This window comes from Maniola hyperantus, chromosome 26 (assembly GCF_902806685.2).
Source record: "Maniola hyperantus chromosome 26, iAphHyp1.2, whole genome shotgun sequence".
NCBI classification, from domain to species: Eukaryota; Metazoa; Arthropoda; class Insecta; order Lepidoptera; family Nymphalidae; genus Maniola; species Maniola hyperantus.
In genome coordinates, this window is record NC_048561.1 from 2,071,643 (window position 1) to 2,086,742 (window position 15,100).

Here is a 15,100-nt window from a genome sequence, read left to right on the forward strand (position 1 = left end):
CGGCGTGAAATAACGGTGCGACTTCAAGTGCGAGTGTAGAGCTGGCTTAACAAATATAATATTTAGAAGAAATCTAAGAATCCATCGATCCTAGGTGAAGTGCAAGCATTATTTTACCATAGACTACAAAACTACGTCAATATCAAAAAGTGATTTCTCTATGAAAGCAAAAGTAAAAATCAAATCAAAAATTGTCGTAAAATTGACTTCCCGTGTGCCTTTTTTTCGCAGAAAAATATATAAAACATTATAGAAAACGGTGTTTGAATAGGGACAATTTTGGCAGTGATACAATATAACAGTTACAATGGTTGTAGCGGACGTTTTTCCCGCGGATAAGCTTCCGCAATGCTGGTCGGACGACGTGCGAATGAACGCACTCTTCGCCCCTTTCCGTTTAAAGTCCGCTAACCCTGAGTCCTGGGAGATGAAGATGAAGTTCTGGTCCGACATGGTGCGGCAGTGGTGTCGGTGCAAGATGGACCCCATAGTATCTGCCGCAGATGTGAGATGCGTGTTCCAGAGAAGAGGCAGGACCGCTGCGTGTGTCGATATAGTTATTGAGGAAATGTTTAGGTACATCTTTGTTTACTTTTGTTTTAGACCGTGTACGTTATAACACACGTGTAAAGTAAACTTTGTTTACACAATTTTTACCTAAATTAAAGTAACACTTATAGAAAGTAAGAAAAACAGGAAGAAAATTGAGATTAAATGTTCATGTTTGGTATCTAATGTAAAATGTATGAATTATTATTATTTTTCATAGACTAAGCAGCTTTCGCTGATTCTTCTATCTCAAAAGTGCTTAGAGTCTTCCAAATGTTTGTCCAATCTATTCTTGAACTGGTTATCAGAACTTGACATAACCACATCCTGAATATTTAATAATTAATTAATATTAATACAATAATCCTTGAGAATTCACTTCTAATATAACTACTTTACTAGACTACTCTGTAAGACAAGACTATCATCATCATCATTGTCACCCAGGTCACAGCTGAAAATCAGCATCCTGCATCTTATGCGTGTTAACATTATTCTGAGCTGTACACCCATCTAGGATCGTGTCAGATGAAAATGTTACATTTGTACTTTGTTTTAATCTGTGACACCAACAACAAATAAATGCATTTTCTTTCTTTTCTTTCATTACACTCCAGCCCCCCAATTGTGTAAGAATAACTATGTCATCGCTATCGCAATCGTCAAGAAATCCTGCCCTTTGATTGGCTGTGAAAAAATGTAAACAGCGAATCAACCAATCAAAGGGCAGAAATTGTTGACGATTACGATAACGATGAAATCGTTATTCTTACACAATTGGGGGGCTGATTTGGAGATTGTGAGACAGGCCCCAAGTTTGTTGCAAAAGTGATTTCAAGTATAAGCAAGTACAGTGGAAACTCGATTAACCGGACTAATTGTTGTCGTTAGGGATTCGGATATTTGAAAATCCGGATAATCGAATGTATGAAGAAAAGCGTTTTGTGCATTTTACATTTTAGTTCACTATAATAGTATTTTCAATTTTCAAAGTAAGATAAGTATACCAAGCGGGATATCATATGAAAGGGTTTTGCCTGTACATTCTAAAACAGATTTTTATGCATAATAGTTTTTGATTTATTGTACAAAATGGCGGAAAAAATACCCGAGTATGGAACCCTCGGTGCGAGAGTCTGACTCGCACATGGCCGAACAATTTTTGGTTGGTAGTCCGGATAATCGCGAATCCGTATAGCCGAGGGCCGGATAATCGAGTTTCTACTGTATCTATTTTATTTCAGGAGCGGAGAACTATCACCCATCACAAAGTACCAACAAATTTTACACAATGGCCCGGAAGGTTGGGTGAAATGGGGCGCCCGCCTTGCGTTCAGGCCTGCCGCCTTCGCCTTGACCGCTGTCACTTCACTGCTGCCCGCCAGGCAGGCTACTGATTCCAATGGGCTACCCAAAGCTAGCATAGACTCTACTCAAAGATTTGTGCTAGAAAGTGCAGTAAAAGTAAGTTGTTTCTGTGACCACAGAATGTGTCTATGGTCTGCCACCTCATGTCAATAAGAAAACAATAATACGGTACCCTTTAGTGTCCAACAGAACTGTTGCGTGGGCGTTTACTTATCCGATGGAAACTCGATTTTCGGGGATAACAAGTAGCCTATGTATGTCCCAGGGATGTAAGCTAACTCTATACCAAATTTCATCAAAATCAGTTGAATGGACGGTCCGTGAAAGGCTAGCAGACAAATAGACAGACAGGCAGACACACTTTCGCATTTATAATATTAGTATGGATTTTAAAATAAACATAATTTTATTGTTAAGGACTTGGCCTAGCCATATTTGTTGAAAGTGTACTGATTCTTTGATAATAATTGAAAACGTTACGAGAAAAGGAAACTAACAGTGCGACAAGGCTCTTTTCGCACTTAAATGACATTGACAGGGGGGCGCTATTGGAGAACAAAGGCTTAGAATATTCAAACAAGAACAAAGGGGACACTTGACGGCAACGTTAATTCCGATTTTCGCCACGCGCCAAGATAGCCTTGTTGCACTGTAATTAAGCTGTCAAAAAAACAGCTTGACAGATATAAAAAAGCAAATTGTTCCAGGACCAAGCCACAGAGTTCCTAAACAACTTTCCATCAGGAGAAGATCGTATAGGCACCATAGAGGAGCTGATGAGGAGCAGCGGTCACATCAACCGGGAGGTATTTGAGATATTCCTGGGTTACCTGGTGGCTCAGGGGATGGCTGTCAAACAGGGGGACGTTGTCAAACTTGGTATGTTACATTTAAGTCTGTCAATTCCTTGCAATTTATGCGTTCCTGGTATTTCCATACTCTAATTATATAAAAGGTGACTGACTGTCTGACTGACTGACTAACTGATCTATCTCACACAGCTCAAACTACTGGACGGATCAGGCTGAAATTTGGCATGCAGATAGCTATTATGACATAGACATCCGCTAAGAAAGGATTTTTGAAAATTCAGCAGGTCCGAAATTTGTGTAGTCCACGCGGATTAAGTCGCGAGCATCATCTATTTTTAAATAAATGAAATTATTATCATTTTTCTTATGATTGCAGCTGAACCAAATAAAAAAGTCACTCCAGTAACAGAATTGGACGAGGCGCTTGTGAAATTGATGTCGACTGAGACGCGACTGTCGGGCGACATGGCGCGACTGTCGCGTGACGTCGCGACAGCCGATGTCGAAGCGAGGGCGGCTCTCAAACTGGGCAACAAACTAGTTGTAAGTATTAGAGGTGCTAGCGAAACTGATGTTGATTGACGCGACTGTCGGGCGACATGGCGCGACTGTCACGTGATGTCGCGACAGCCGATGTGGAAGCGAAGGCGGCTCTCAAACTGGGCAACAAACTAGTTGTAAGTATTAGAGGTGCTAGTGAAACTGATGTTGATTGACGCGACTGTCGGGCGACATGGCGCGACTGTCACGTGATGTCGCGACAGCCGATGTGGAAGCGAAGGCGGCTCTCAAACTGGGCAACAAACTAGTTGTAAGTATTAGAGGTGCTAGTGAAACTGATGTTGATTGACGCGACTGTCGGGCGACATGGCGCGACTGTCACGTGATGTCGCGACAGCCGATGTGGAAGCGAAGGCGGCTCTCAAACTGGGCAACAAACTAGTTGTAAGTATTAGAGGTGCTAGTGAAACTGATGTTGATTGACGCGACTGTCGGGCGACATGGCGCGACTGTCACGTGATGTCGCGACAGCCGATGTGGAAGCGAAGGCGGCTCTCAAACTGGGCAACAAACTAGTTGTAAGTATTAGAGGTGCTAGTGAAACTGATGTTGATTGACGCGACTGTCGGGCGACATGGCGCGACTGTCACGTGATGTCGCGACAGCCGATGTGGAAGCGAAGGCGGCTCTCAAACTGGGCAACAAACTAGTTGTAAGTATTAGAGGTGCTAGTGAAACTGATGTTGATTGACGCGACTGTCGGGCGACATGGCGCGACTGTCACGTGATGTCGCGACAGCTGATGTGGAAGCGAAGGCGGCTCTCAAACTGGGCAACAAACTAGTTGTAAGTATTAGAGGTGCTAGTGAAACTGATGTTGATTGACGCGACTGTCGGGCGACATGGCGCGACTGTCACGTGATGTCGCGACAGCCGATGTGGAAGCGAGGGCGGCTCTCAAACTGGGCAACAAACTAGTTGTAAGTATTAGAGGTGCTAGTGAAACTGATGTTGATTGACGCGACTGTCGGGCGACATGGCGCGACTGTCGCGTGACGTCGCGACAGCTGATGTGGAAGCGAAGGCGGCTCTCAAACTGGGCAACAAACTAGTTGTAAGTATTAGAGGTGCTAGTGAAACTGATGTCGACTGAGACGCGACTGTCGGGCGACTAAGACATGGCGCGATTGAAGAATTTTCTCTTGCACATCTCATAAATCAATCGCCTGTTTGCGTCCACTGCTGGACATAGGCCTCTCCGAGGACCCATACAATCCCATCCAGTCATACCTTGTACTAGCAGTAGCGTGCAGGTCATAGAGGCATAAATGCACTGCTTACCCCAGTTGTAAGCTCAATCCATATTTCTCATTATGACCTGCCAGTAAACAGGTTCCTACCTAACTAATGCCTACCCTAGCTTCAAACCCTGTGCACGCCACTGTGTACTAGCAATGTGTCTTATAGCACAAGTAAAGGAAAAAATCCGAAAACCGTAAATTTTTGGTTCTATCATAAAAAAATTAAAATTTGTGTTCCCAAAATAATTAGATTACTAAATCACAACTAGATGGCGCTGTCCGTCATTAAAAATAAAAATTACTGCTTCTTCCAGGCAAAAAACCACCTCCGCAAGAAGCTGAAAGCCCAACAACGGCTGGACAGATGCGAAGCTGCCTTAGAGAACATACGAGAGCTGGTGCAGCAAGCCAAGAACACTGACTTCAATACCGCAGTTGTTGACACTTACAGGTAAAGCATCCATTCACTATAATATATATAATATATATATAATATATTTAGCAGGGCTAACAAAGATATCAAAATATACCAAATAAATAAATTCAATTTGACCAAAGCAATTAAAAGCTGGCTGGCATCCAAAGGCTATGAAGAAACAGAAAATATTTTAAAAATTAGAATATAGTTTGCGCGCGCGCCCACTCACATACACACACACACACACACACACGCTCACACACATATATACACACACACATACAGAAAACACACGTACACACACTCACTCTTATCTATAATTTAGTATAACATTAGGTATAGTATTAGGTGAGGTATAATATTAGGTTAGTTTTTAGGAAACTTGTAACTGCCTTTCTGCAACACAGGTTTTTTCCTAGTGCAGAGGGTAGGAAACTCGTTCTCTTACCTATAATTTTAGTATAATATTAGATATAATATATTAAGTCCTTAGTTTTTAAAAAACTTGTAACTGCCTTCTGCAATACAGGGTTTTCCTAGTGCAGAGGGTAGGAAACTTGTTTCTTGTGCCTAAATTCTAAATTCAAAATAAATTATTCTTATTCTTAAATTATTCTTCTTACTATAAGTGCCGCAAATTGCTAATGCGCGTGGCTGCCATTTTAGTGACGTCAGCACTAAACTGAAGTGTCGAGCAACCGGTACCGTTTACAAAACTGTCAGTAGATTACGCGTATCGTGTTTTGAATAATTGCAAATTAACGCAATTTGTTTGTTATTGTTGTTAAGTGTTTTGGTAATTTGTTTTAGTTGTTGTTTCCTTTTTGGGTTAAATATAAAAGCTTGGATTTGACTCGCTCCAGCAATGCACGGGGCTGCAATGGCTTGTATAGTACGGTATAATAACATTGTAAATTGAAAAATTAAAAGGAGCAACCGCCGAGTTTCTTGCTGGTTCTTCTCGGTAGGAACGGCATTCCGAACCAGTGGTAAATTAAACCTGACTATTCATAAGCACTTTTAAAAAGTTTTTTTTTTTTTTTTTTAAAAAGAATATTAGTCATGTTAAATGACTAATATTCCCCTTTCCTCTCCAATTAAGCGTCAGGCTTGTGCTAGGAGTAGGTACGACAATAGTGCAACGGGCGGGGTTTGAACCGTCGACCTCTCGGTTTTCAGTCCACTCCTATACCGGTTGAGCTATTGAGGCTCTGTTGAGTTTACATGAATAAAAAAACATTCTATTCTATTCTATTCTATTCTAGTAGGAAAATAATTAATAGTCGTGCCCGTGAGATTAACAATAATCTCACGGGCACGACTATTAATTATTTTCCTACTCATATGACCACGTGTTGACTGGTGTAAGAGGCATTTTTAAGCGATTGAGTGATGTTTTTGAATCCTCCTTCTCTTTTGCAAAATAATTGTCTACTTTAACAATAAAGTAGACAATGGGGCTGATTCTCTTGTACACAATCTCTAAACTAAACTAAATCAACAGGTCTAAATATAGTGCTATCCTTTTCCGCAAGCAACATTATGACAGGGATAGCAATAGATTTAGACATGTCATTTTAGTTTAGTTTAGAGATTGTGTACAAGAGAATCGGCCCCAATATTCTCTTGTACACAATCTCTAAACTAAACTAAATCAACAGGTCTAAATATAGTGCTATCCTTTTCCGCAAGCAACATTATGACAGGGATAGCAATAGATTTAGACATGTCATTTTAGTTTAGTTTAGAGATTGTGTACAAGAGAATCGGCCCCAATGGGGCTAATTCTGAGCACAACCTAATTTTAGAGTATTCGCATGCTCTTCTTACTAATATAATATGAAAAGGACAGACACAGTTTGACAGTTCTAAATTTAATTTTTAGATCTCAAAACCCGTGATTTTAGCGCGCACTCGCGAACCTACTGTTTAAATTTGTATTGTGCACTAAAATTTAGAGTCTTTAAATGTGAAAGTCATGTTCCGTTCCTTTTTTAGCATTAGTAAAATGAAAAAGATGCAGATATTCTAAATTAGGTTGTGCTCAGAATCAGTGCCAATTATTTTGCAAAAGAGAAGGGGGATTCAGTAATATTACTTCACAATGTGGCTAATTCCGTTGTGCACAATCTCTAAGCTAAACTATAATGGCACGTCTAAATCTATTGCTATCCCTTTCATAATGTTGCTTGCGGAAAAGGATGGCACTAGATTTAGACCTGTTAATTTAGTTTAGTTAAGAGATTGTGTACAAGAGAATCGGCCTCAATGTCACTCAATCGCTTAAAAATGCCTCTTACACCAGTCAAGACGTGGTCATTTCGAAGCAAATTTGAATGGAAATTTTAAAACTACATGACATGATCAACCCATCGCCGGCTCACTACAGAGCACGGGTCTCCTCTCAGAGTGAGAATGGTTTTAGTAACTATTTTTTTTAATCCTCAATTTGATGTTTTAGTACTTATAGATTAATTTCTAGATATAGTAATAAATAAGTGATTGTCATTTTACAGAACAAGTGCGCAAGCGATGAAAAGTACGATGAAAGATGGCGGATTAGAAGAAGACTCCGTCCACGACACAATGGATAATCTCAAAGAGGTTAGTGTTTTTAAAGTCAAAGTCAAATGATTTATTCAAAATAGGTAATAAATTACTCTTTTTTTTACCTAGAATCATAAAATTTGGTAGGTAGCGATGTCTAGCACAAGTAAAGTAAAAAAACCGTGAATTTTTGGATACATTACAAAAAGAATTTTTTTCAAACTTTTACAAAATTATAGGATTTTTTTATGTATTTTTTTTGTGGTATCATATCATAACAAATATGTATTGCTATTTTTAACTTTCAAAGTAAGATAACTATACCAAGTGGGGCATCATATGAAAGGGCTTTATTTGTACATTATAAAACAGGTTTTTATTTATTTTTAGGCATAGTGGTTCTTGATTTATCGTGCAAAATGTCGAAAAATACGACTGTAGTACGGAACCTCAAACTGTAGCTCAAACTAATGGACGGATCGGGCTGAAATTTGGCAATGCAGATAGCTATTATGACGTAGGCATCCGCTAAGGAAGGATTTTTGAAAATTCAACTCCTGAGGGGGTGAAATAGGGGTTTGAAAATTGTGTAGTCTACGCGGATTAATCGCGAGCATAAGCTAGTCTAGGATATAAACTATCCCATTTTATTCCATTCCATCGCACTGCCGCATTTAAAGGTTCATTTACGTACTCCGCCACTAAATGTTGGAATAATATCCCCCCTCCAATAAGGAATTTAAAAAGTAAATTTTCATTCAAAACTAAATTGAAAAATTCCTTTTGGATAAACAGGTAGAATTTCAGGATCATGTGGCGGAGTACTCCTTTTTGTAACAAGATTTAGGCTACATCATAGGTATACCTTATACATGTGCATAGATGTGTCCAATTATATATATAAGTAAATATAATATGTGTGAATTTGTATATATTATTAACATATAGAATAGATAGATTAGATAAGTACAATTAAAATAATTCCGTGGCGCCACCCGAATCAGGGTTCCTACTGAAAACCAGCGCTGTATGTTTTTGTACTTGTGCAAGACATATGGCATTTATGTAGAGTAGGGACCTTTTTTTTCAGGTTGTGCCACACATGACATACTTTATTCCGGCGCTTCTTCTACTTGAGGTCTTTTGACTTTACTACTCAAGTATTAGAGGCGCCGGTATAACCTAACCAGGTCTAGCTGGTAATGTGTGGTACAGCCTTAAAAAATAAACGTTTTTCTTTCTTCTTTCTTTCTTTCTATCTGGAGTGCCAGCCAGGTAACCCTCCGGGTGCTGCTGGTCCCTTTTATATGCGTAATTGCATTTCCCAGAAAAAAAAGGGTATAATCTATTTCTATTCCAAACTTCGGCTAAATCCGTCCAGTAGTTATTGCGTGATAGAGTAACAAACAAACACACACACAAACTTATGCCTTTATAATATTAGTGTGATTCTATTCTTAATTCCTAGGTGATGGACAGCTACAATGAAGTAGAGAAAGCGCTGGGTGGCACCCTGGATGACCTGGACACGGCAGAGTTAGAACAGGAGCTGAACGACTTGCTAGCCGGTTCTGGCAACTATGGTGGAACTCCTGGCAAAGAAGAGAGGACGAGTGTCGGTAAGTCGTGGTTTTTAGGGTTCCGTACCTCAATAGGAAAAAGGAACCCTTATAGGACTCACTTCATTGTTTGTGTGTTTCGTCAAAAATCACGTTTGTTGTATGGGAGCCCCCTTAAATATTTATTTTATTCTGTTTTTAGTATTTGTTGTTGTAGCGGTAACAGAAATACATCATTTGTAAAAATTTCTATTTTTTATTTTTATTCGTTTATTTGCAATCAACAGCGATACATAAAATATAATTTTACATAATAACAGACTGAAAATAAGGCCAAATAGGATTTCAACTGTCTTAACTATCACGGTTCATGAGATACAGCCTGGTGACAGACGGACGGACGGAGTCTTAGTTATAGGGTCCTGTTTTACCCTTTGGGTACGGAACCCTAAAAATTGAGACAGTAAAAAAAAGCTTACCGCCATATTTTAGCTAGTTTAGTGACAAGTTATTAAAAATCCACATTGTCAATAGTCAAATAGTCAATAGTCAAAATTTTTTATTCAAAACTAGCTTATGCTCGCGACTTCGTCCGCGTGGACTACAAAATTTCAAAACCCTATTTCACCCCCTTAGGAGTTGAATTTTCAAAAATCCTTTCTTAGCGGATGCCTACGTCTTAATAGCTATCTGCATGCCAAATTTCAGCCCGATCCGTCCAGTAGTTTGAGCTGTGCGTTGATAGATCAGTCAGTCAGTCAGTCATTCAGTCAGTCAGTCAGTCAGTCACCTTTTCCTTTTATATATATAGATGTTGTACTAGTGTAAAACGTTTTCATCTATTGTCGATATAGGTCCCAAACTCCCCTCCCCGCCAGCGGAAACGCCGAGGAAACCCGGGCGGAGAACAGAAAGGGATTACATATTCGACGGCGAAGAACAGATGCTAGCGGACCTCAACAAGCTGGATGATGCGTCTGGCAGGAAGCTCGTAGCTGCCGAGGCGGTAGAAGGTTAGTTTGTTTGTAGGTTTCTTCCTACTACCGTGAATTCTCCCAAACCACCTTGAACCATCTCAATCCATCAGAAATTTCCCTGAAGAATTACAAATCACACTCAAGTACCTGATCCAACACATCCCATAGCTTCTCAAATTATTCCAAACCATCCTGAAGGACCCCAGTATAACCTGAAGAATCTTAAACTACCCTTAACTACCCCTAAAAATTCCAAACTATCCCAAAGCTTCTCAAAGTATCCTAAAGCTTCTCAAACTACCTTGAAGCACCCCAAACCACTAAGGACCAAACCTTCCCTAACCTGTAGGGCGATTGTCTAAAACCTGCATCAATCATTATTACAATCTCAATTGTTCTGATTGGCTGAATTTGTGCGATTCTTGTTGCAACAATGCATTGTGGCCAATAGTGAGCGAGCATTAACCAATCAGAGATGATTGCGATCGTGACATTGCAGCTGTCAAACAACCGCGGTAGAGCCACTGGAGGCGGATAGCGATCTAGAACTCTAGCTCTCTAGAAATAATTTGAGTTTGAGTTTAGCGGAGAGCTGAAAGGGATTACATATTCGACGGCGAAGAGCAGATGTTAGCGGACCTCAACAAGCTCGATGATGCGTCTGGCAGGAAGCTCGTAGCAGCCGAGGTGGTAGAAGGTTAGCTGTGTTTGTTTGTAGGCTTCTTCTGCTCCCTTGTAGCTCATAAACTACTACCGTGAATTCTTCCAAACCATCTTGAAGCATCTCAATCCATAAAAAATTTGAGGAAATCCAAGCATCCTGATCCAACAAATCCCAAAGCTTCTCAAATTACCTACTCCAAAGCATCCTGAAGGACCCCAGTATATCCTGAAGAATCTTAAACTACTCCCAAATATCTCAAAAAAATCCAAACTATCTCAAAGCTTCTCCTTCCACCTTAGACTGCACCATCACTTACCACCAGGTGTGATCGCAGTCAAGGACTAACTAAAAAAGCGTTTTTATCAACAGAAACAGAACCACTACCTGAACCCAGACCAAAGAAGAAAGAGAAACCATCTCGGGAGTGGTACCCCTCATCCAACCAGAACGTCTCCGAGACTTGGAGCAACAAGCTGGACAGCTTGGCCGAGGACTACGGGGAGCTGCGCCAGGACAGCAGGCTGCATCCAGGTAAATACGACGACCTTCCTGGTGCAGTGGTGAGCGCGAAGATCTTCTAATGGACTAGCTTATGCTCGCGACTTCGTCCCCGTGGACTATACAAATTTCAAACCCCTATTTCACCCCTTTAGGGGTCGAATTTTCAAAAATCCTTTCTTAGCGGATGCCTACATCATAATAGCTCTCTGCATGCCAAATTTCTGCCCGATCTGTCTAGTCGGCTTTTCCCACGTTGAAATTTTAATGGTTGTTTTCCCGAAGCGAAATGATTATGTCGTGGTATTACAATCGATTTATAAATATAAATTAGAGTCAAAAATGTCAAATTTACAATCGAGAAAATCAAAAATCGAATGAGACCTCGAACCAATAGTGATACCGCGTGCGTGCAGGCTAGTTTATGCCGTATCACTACGCGCGAGAGCTTATTTTGCTCTAAATTTGTTCACTTTATTGGCAGTGCGGTTTGAGTGAATGTACCTACCTACTATTCACGTTACGTCTAGGGAGTTACTATTGTTTCTCACACTTTCGAGTTGTCGATTTTTTTTTTAATTATTTCAAATCAAAAACATTTTTATTTTTTAAGTTTAACTCAAAATTTTGATAGTACTACTGAGGGCAAATCGTTCTGCCGCGGGAAGACAACCACTAAAATTTCACCGTGTACATATATTTCGAAGAAGAAGAAGAGAAGTAGAGATTAAAAGTTGTTGTCGTGTCTCCAGGTCAGGCCCTCGACGTGGACTTCTCCACCCCCCCTCAACACTACAGCGCGGATTTTCAAGTGCGGGACCACAAGTCAGCTAACGGCGTGTGGCTCTTCAACAGCAAAGACTCCGACAACCTCACCCCTAGCACGGAATATAGCAGGTATTGTGTCCATAGAAGCTGTGGTAGCTTAGTGGAGAAGCTGTGGTAGCCTAGTGGAGAAGCTGTGGTAGCTTAGTGGGGAAGCTGTGGTAGCTTAGTGGAGAAGCTGTGGTAGCTTAGTGGAGAAGCTATGGTAGCCTAGTGGAGAAGCTATGGTAGCCTAGTGGAGAAGCTGTGGTAGCCTAGTGGAGAAGCTGTGGTAGCCTAGTGGAGAAGCTGTGGTAGCCTAGTGGAGAAGCTGTGGTAGCCTAGTGGAGAAGCTGTGGTAGCCTAGTGGAGAAGCTGTGGTAGCCTAGTGGAGAAGCTGTGGTAGCCTAGTGGTTAGGACGCCCGCCTTCCAATCGGAGGTCGGGGGTTCGATCCCGGGCACGCACCTCTAACTTTTCGGAGTTATGTGCGTTTTTAAGTAATTAAAATATCACTTGCTTTAACGGTGAAGGAAAACATCGTGAGGAAACCTGCATGCCTGAGAGTTCTCCATAATGTTCTCAAAGGTGTGTGAAGTCTACCAATCCGCACATGGCCAGCGTGGTAGACTTTGACCAAAACCCTTCTCACTCTGAGAGGAGACCCGTGCTGCTGGCGCTGCTAGTGAGCTGGCGATGGGTTGATGATGATGATGATACTAATTCTAATATTATAGCTAGAGGGAAAATTTGTTACTTTGTTTGTTGGGAATAATCTCAGCAACTACTGAACCGATTTTGAAAATTCTTTCACCAGTAGAAAGCTACATTATTCCTTCATTAACATAGGATATATTTCATTCAGTTTTATTTATTCTTTCAGTATGGAAAGTCCCGGAAAATCTTCATGCGGCAACTTCCAAATGGCGCCCGGGGGTGAACGCAAGAAACCAGACCCCTGGCCCAAAGACGACAACCTCGAGGACCTGGAGAGAAGGTTGAAGAACCTCCGAGGTTTCAACCCATAGGCATACAGTACGGCTATGATATACAGGGTGTATGTACAGTAACCCAGCAGCAGAGGCGGATTATCCCTAAGGCTGAGTGAGGGAGAGTGTGCTCAGGAACTCTTCGATCTTGTCCCGCCTTCACCTTTTTACCACCGAACCGCAAGACGTCGGGCGAGTTCCCATCCTTATGTCGTCAACATCCCATCTACACGCACGAAACGTTTTTTTTTTTTTTTTTTTCCTCATACGCATGGCTAAGGTTTGGAATACTCTTCCACGATATGGGCAAATGGGATAGGCATCTTCTAGGTAAACGCGTCCCATCTTAGGCCACATCGTCACTTTCCATCAGGTGTGATTGTGGTCAAGCGTTTGCCTATATGAATAAATAAAAAGGCAAACTAGGCACGTGCTTAGGGGCGCGAGGTTACGAAGGGGCGCGCGCGATCATATAGAGTTCCATTACCTGGCCTACCTTTTAGTTCCATTACCTGGCCCTCCTTTTAGTTCCATTACCTGGCCTACCTAGTAGTTCCATTACCTGGCCTACCTTTTAATTCCATAAGCTGGCCTACCTTTAGTTCCATTACCTGGCCTACCTTTTAGTTCCATAAGCTGGCCTACCTTTTAGTTCCATTACCTGGCCTACCTTTTAGTTCCATTACCTGGCCTACCTAGTAGTTCCATTACCTGGCCTACCTAGTAGTTCCATTACCTGGCCTACCTTTTAATTCCATAAGCTGGCCTACCTTTAGTTCCATTACCTGGCCTACCTAGTAGTTCCATTACCTGGCCTACCTTTTAATTCCATAAGCTGGCCTACCTTTAGTTCCATTACCTGGCCTACCTTTTAGTTCCATTACCTGGCCTACCTTGTAGTTCCATTACCTGGCCTACCTTTTAGTTCCATTACCTGGCCTACCTTGTAGTTCCATTACCTGGCCACCTTGTAGTTCCATTACCTGGCCTACCTTTTAGTTCCATTACCTGGCCTACCTTGTAGTTCCATTACCTGGCCTACCTTTTAGTTCCATTACCTGGCCCACCTATTATCCCTACTAATATTATCTTAGAGTGACCGAAACTGGCTCTTCTTTAATATAGCGAAGTGTCATGACGTGATGTTCTTTACTCGTTCATATAAGTAGTGTTATCACTAACTATCAGCTATGCAACGAGACGATTCCTTGGTCTTTTGAAATTAGTAAATTTTTTGATATGGCTGCTAGAGGGGCGCCTATGAGGTGCTTGCCTAGGGCACTGTCGACATTTAATCCGCCTTTGCCCAATAGAAAATGATTGACCTTCGGAAAGAGATAGCGGTTTCGTAGACCGTTGTCTTTGTCGTTGAGACCGATAAAACATCACATGTATAAGTGACAGAGACAACGCTCTACGTAGCGAAATCCCTTTCTAAAGGTCGATGTACAAAATTTTCTGCCGGCTACTTGTAGCTAGAACGATAGCAAAGACGAAGACCGATGCGATTTATAAAAAAAATGCGATTTAAGTAAAAATTAAGTACCAGGCAATAATGAATTTTAAGAGGTTGTTGATAGAATCAGATACATGTGAAGTCACATCAAATCGTAGTTTTATAACTAGAAACATACTATGAAAACACCCAGTACAAGAGGTTCGGGTGTTAATAGTATGATACCATCTTTTTCCAACCAAAACTAAAACTGTTTTTCATAAAGAAACATACAAAAATATCCCAAAAATATTAGTTATTGTACATAAATATAATATATAATTTAGTCATTAATATAAATAATTGTAGTATAATGCTAGAATATCTAACAATCAATGTAATAATAATAATAATGATATTGTATATGGTATATGTAACATACTAATTATGTCATAATATAGCTAGAAATGAAAATATTTCGAAAAATCTTGAAAAAAAAGGGCTTAGGCTGCTTTAGGTTAGATTGCGCTTTGAGAGCGGTTTTGTAAAAATAAATAAAAAAACGTGTTGTGATTTTTATACTCTGTTCATTTGGTTAGTATATTTTATAATTTTGACATATTGATTTAGTGTAGTGAGAATCGAATAAAACCGGTTTCCGAATCGATTAATTACATCA

At 40.7% G+C, this 15,100-nt stretch overlaps 1 protein-coding gene across 1 annotated transcript; it reads left to right on the forward strand.

The window, feature by feature from the left end:
* The first annotated feature begins 173 nt into the window (after positions 1-173).
* Positions 174-15,100, forward strand: LOC117994343 (charged multivesicular body protein 7). The gene is made up of 11 exons (XM_034982248.2): positions 174-576; positions 1,794-2,013; positions 2,625-2,796; positions 3,106-3,272; positions 4,846-4,982; positions 7,466-7,553; positions 8,965-9,115; positions 9,910-10,068; positions 11,066-11,227; positions 11,947-12,091; positions 12,881-15,100. The coding sequence occupies exons 1-11, from the start codon at positions 308-310 to the stop codon at positions 13,023-13,025; spliced, it is 1,815 nt and encodes a 604-aa protein (XP_034838139.1). The 5' UTR covers positions 174-307; the 3' UTR covers positions 13,026-15,100.

Excerpts from the sequence above, each read along its gene's own strand:
- LOC117994343 (XM_034982248.2), top strand. The coding sequence starts at position 308 with ATGGTTGTAGCGGACGTTTTTCCCGCGGATAAGCTTCCGCAATGCTGG. Across the intron at positions 3,273-4,845 it reads AACTGGGCAACAAACTAGTT|GCAAAAAACCACCTCCGCAA; the intron begins GTAAGTATTAGA and ends TGCTTCTTCCAG. Across the intron at positions 11,228-11,946 it reads GGACAGCAGGCTGCATCCAG|GTCAGGCCCTCGACGTGGAC; the intron begins GTAAATACGACG and ends TCGTGTCTCCAG.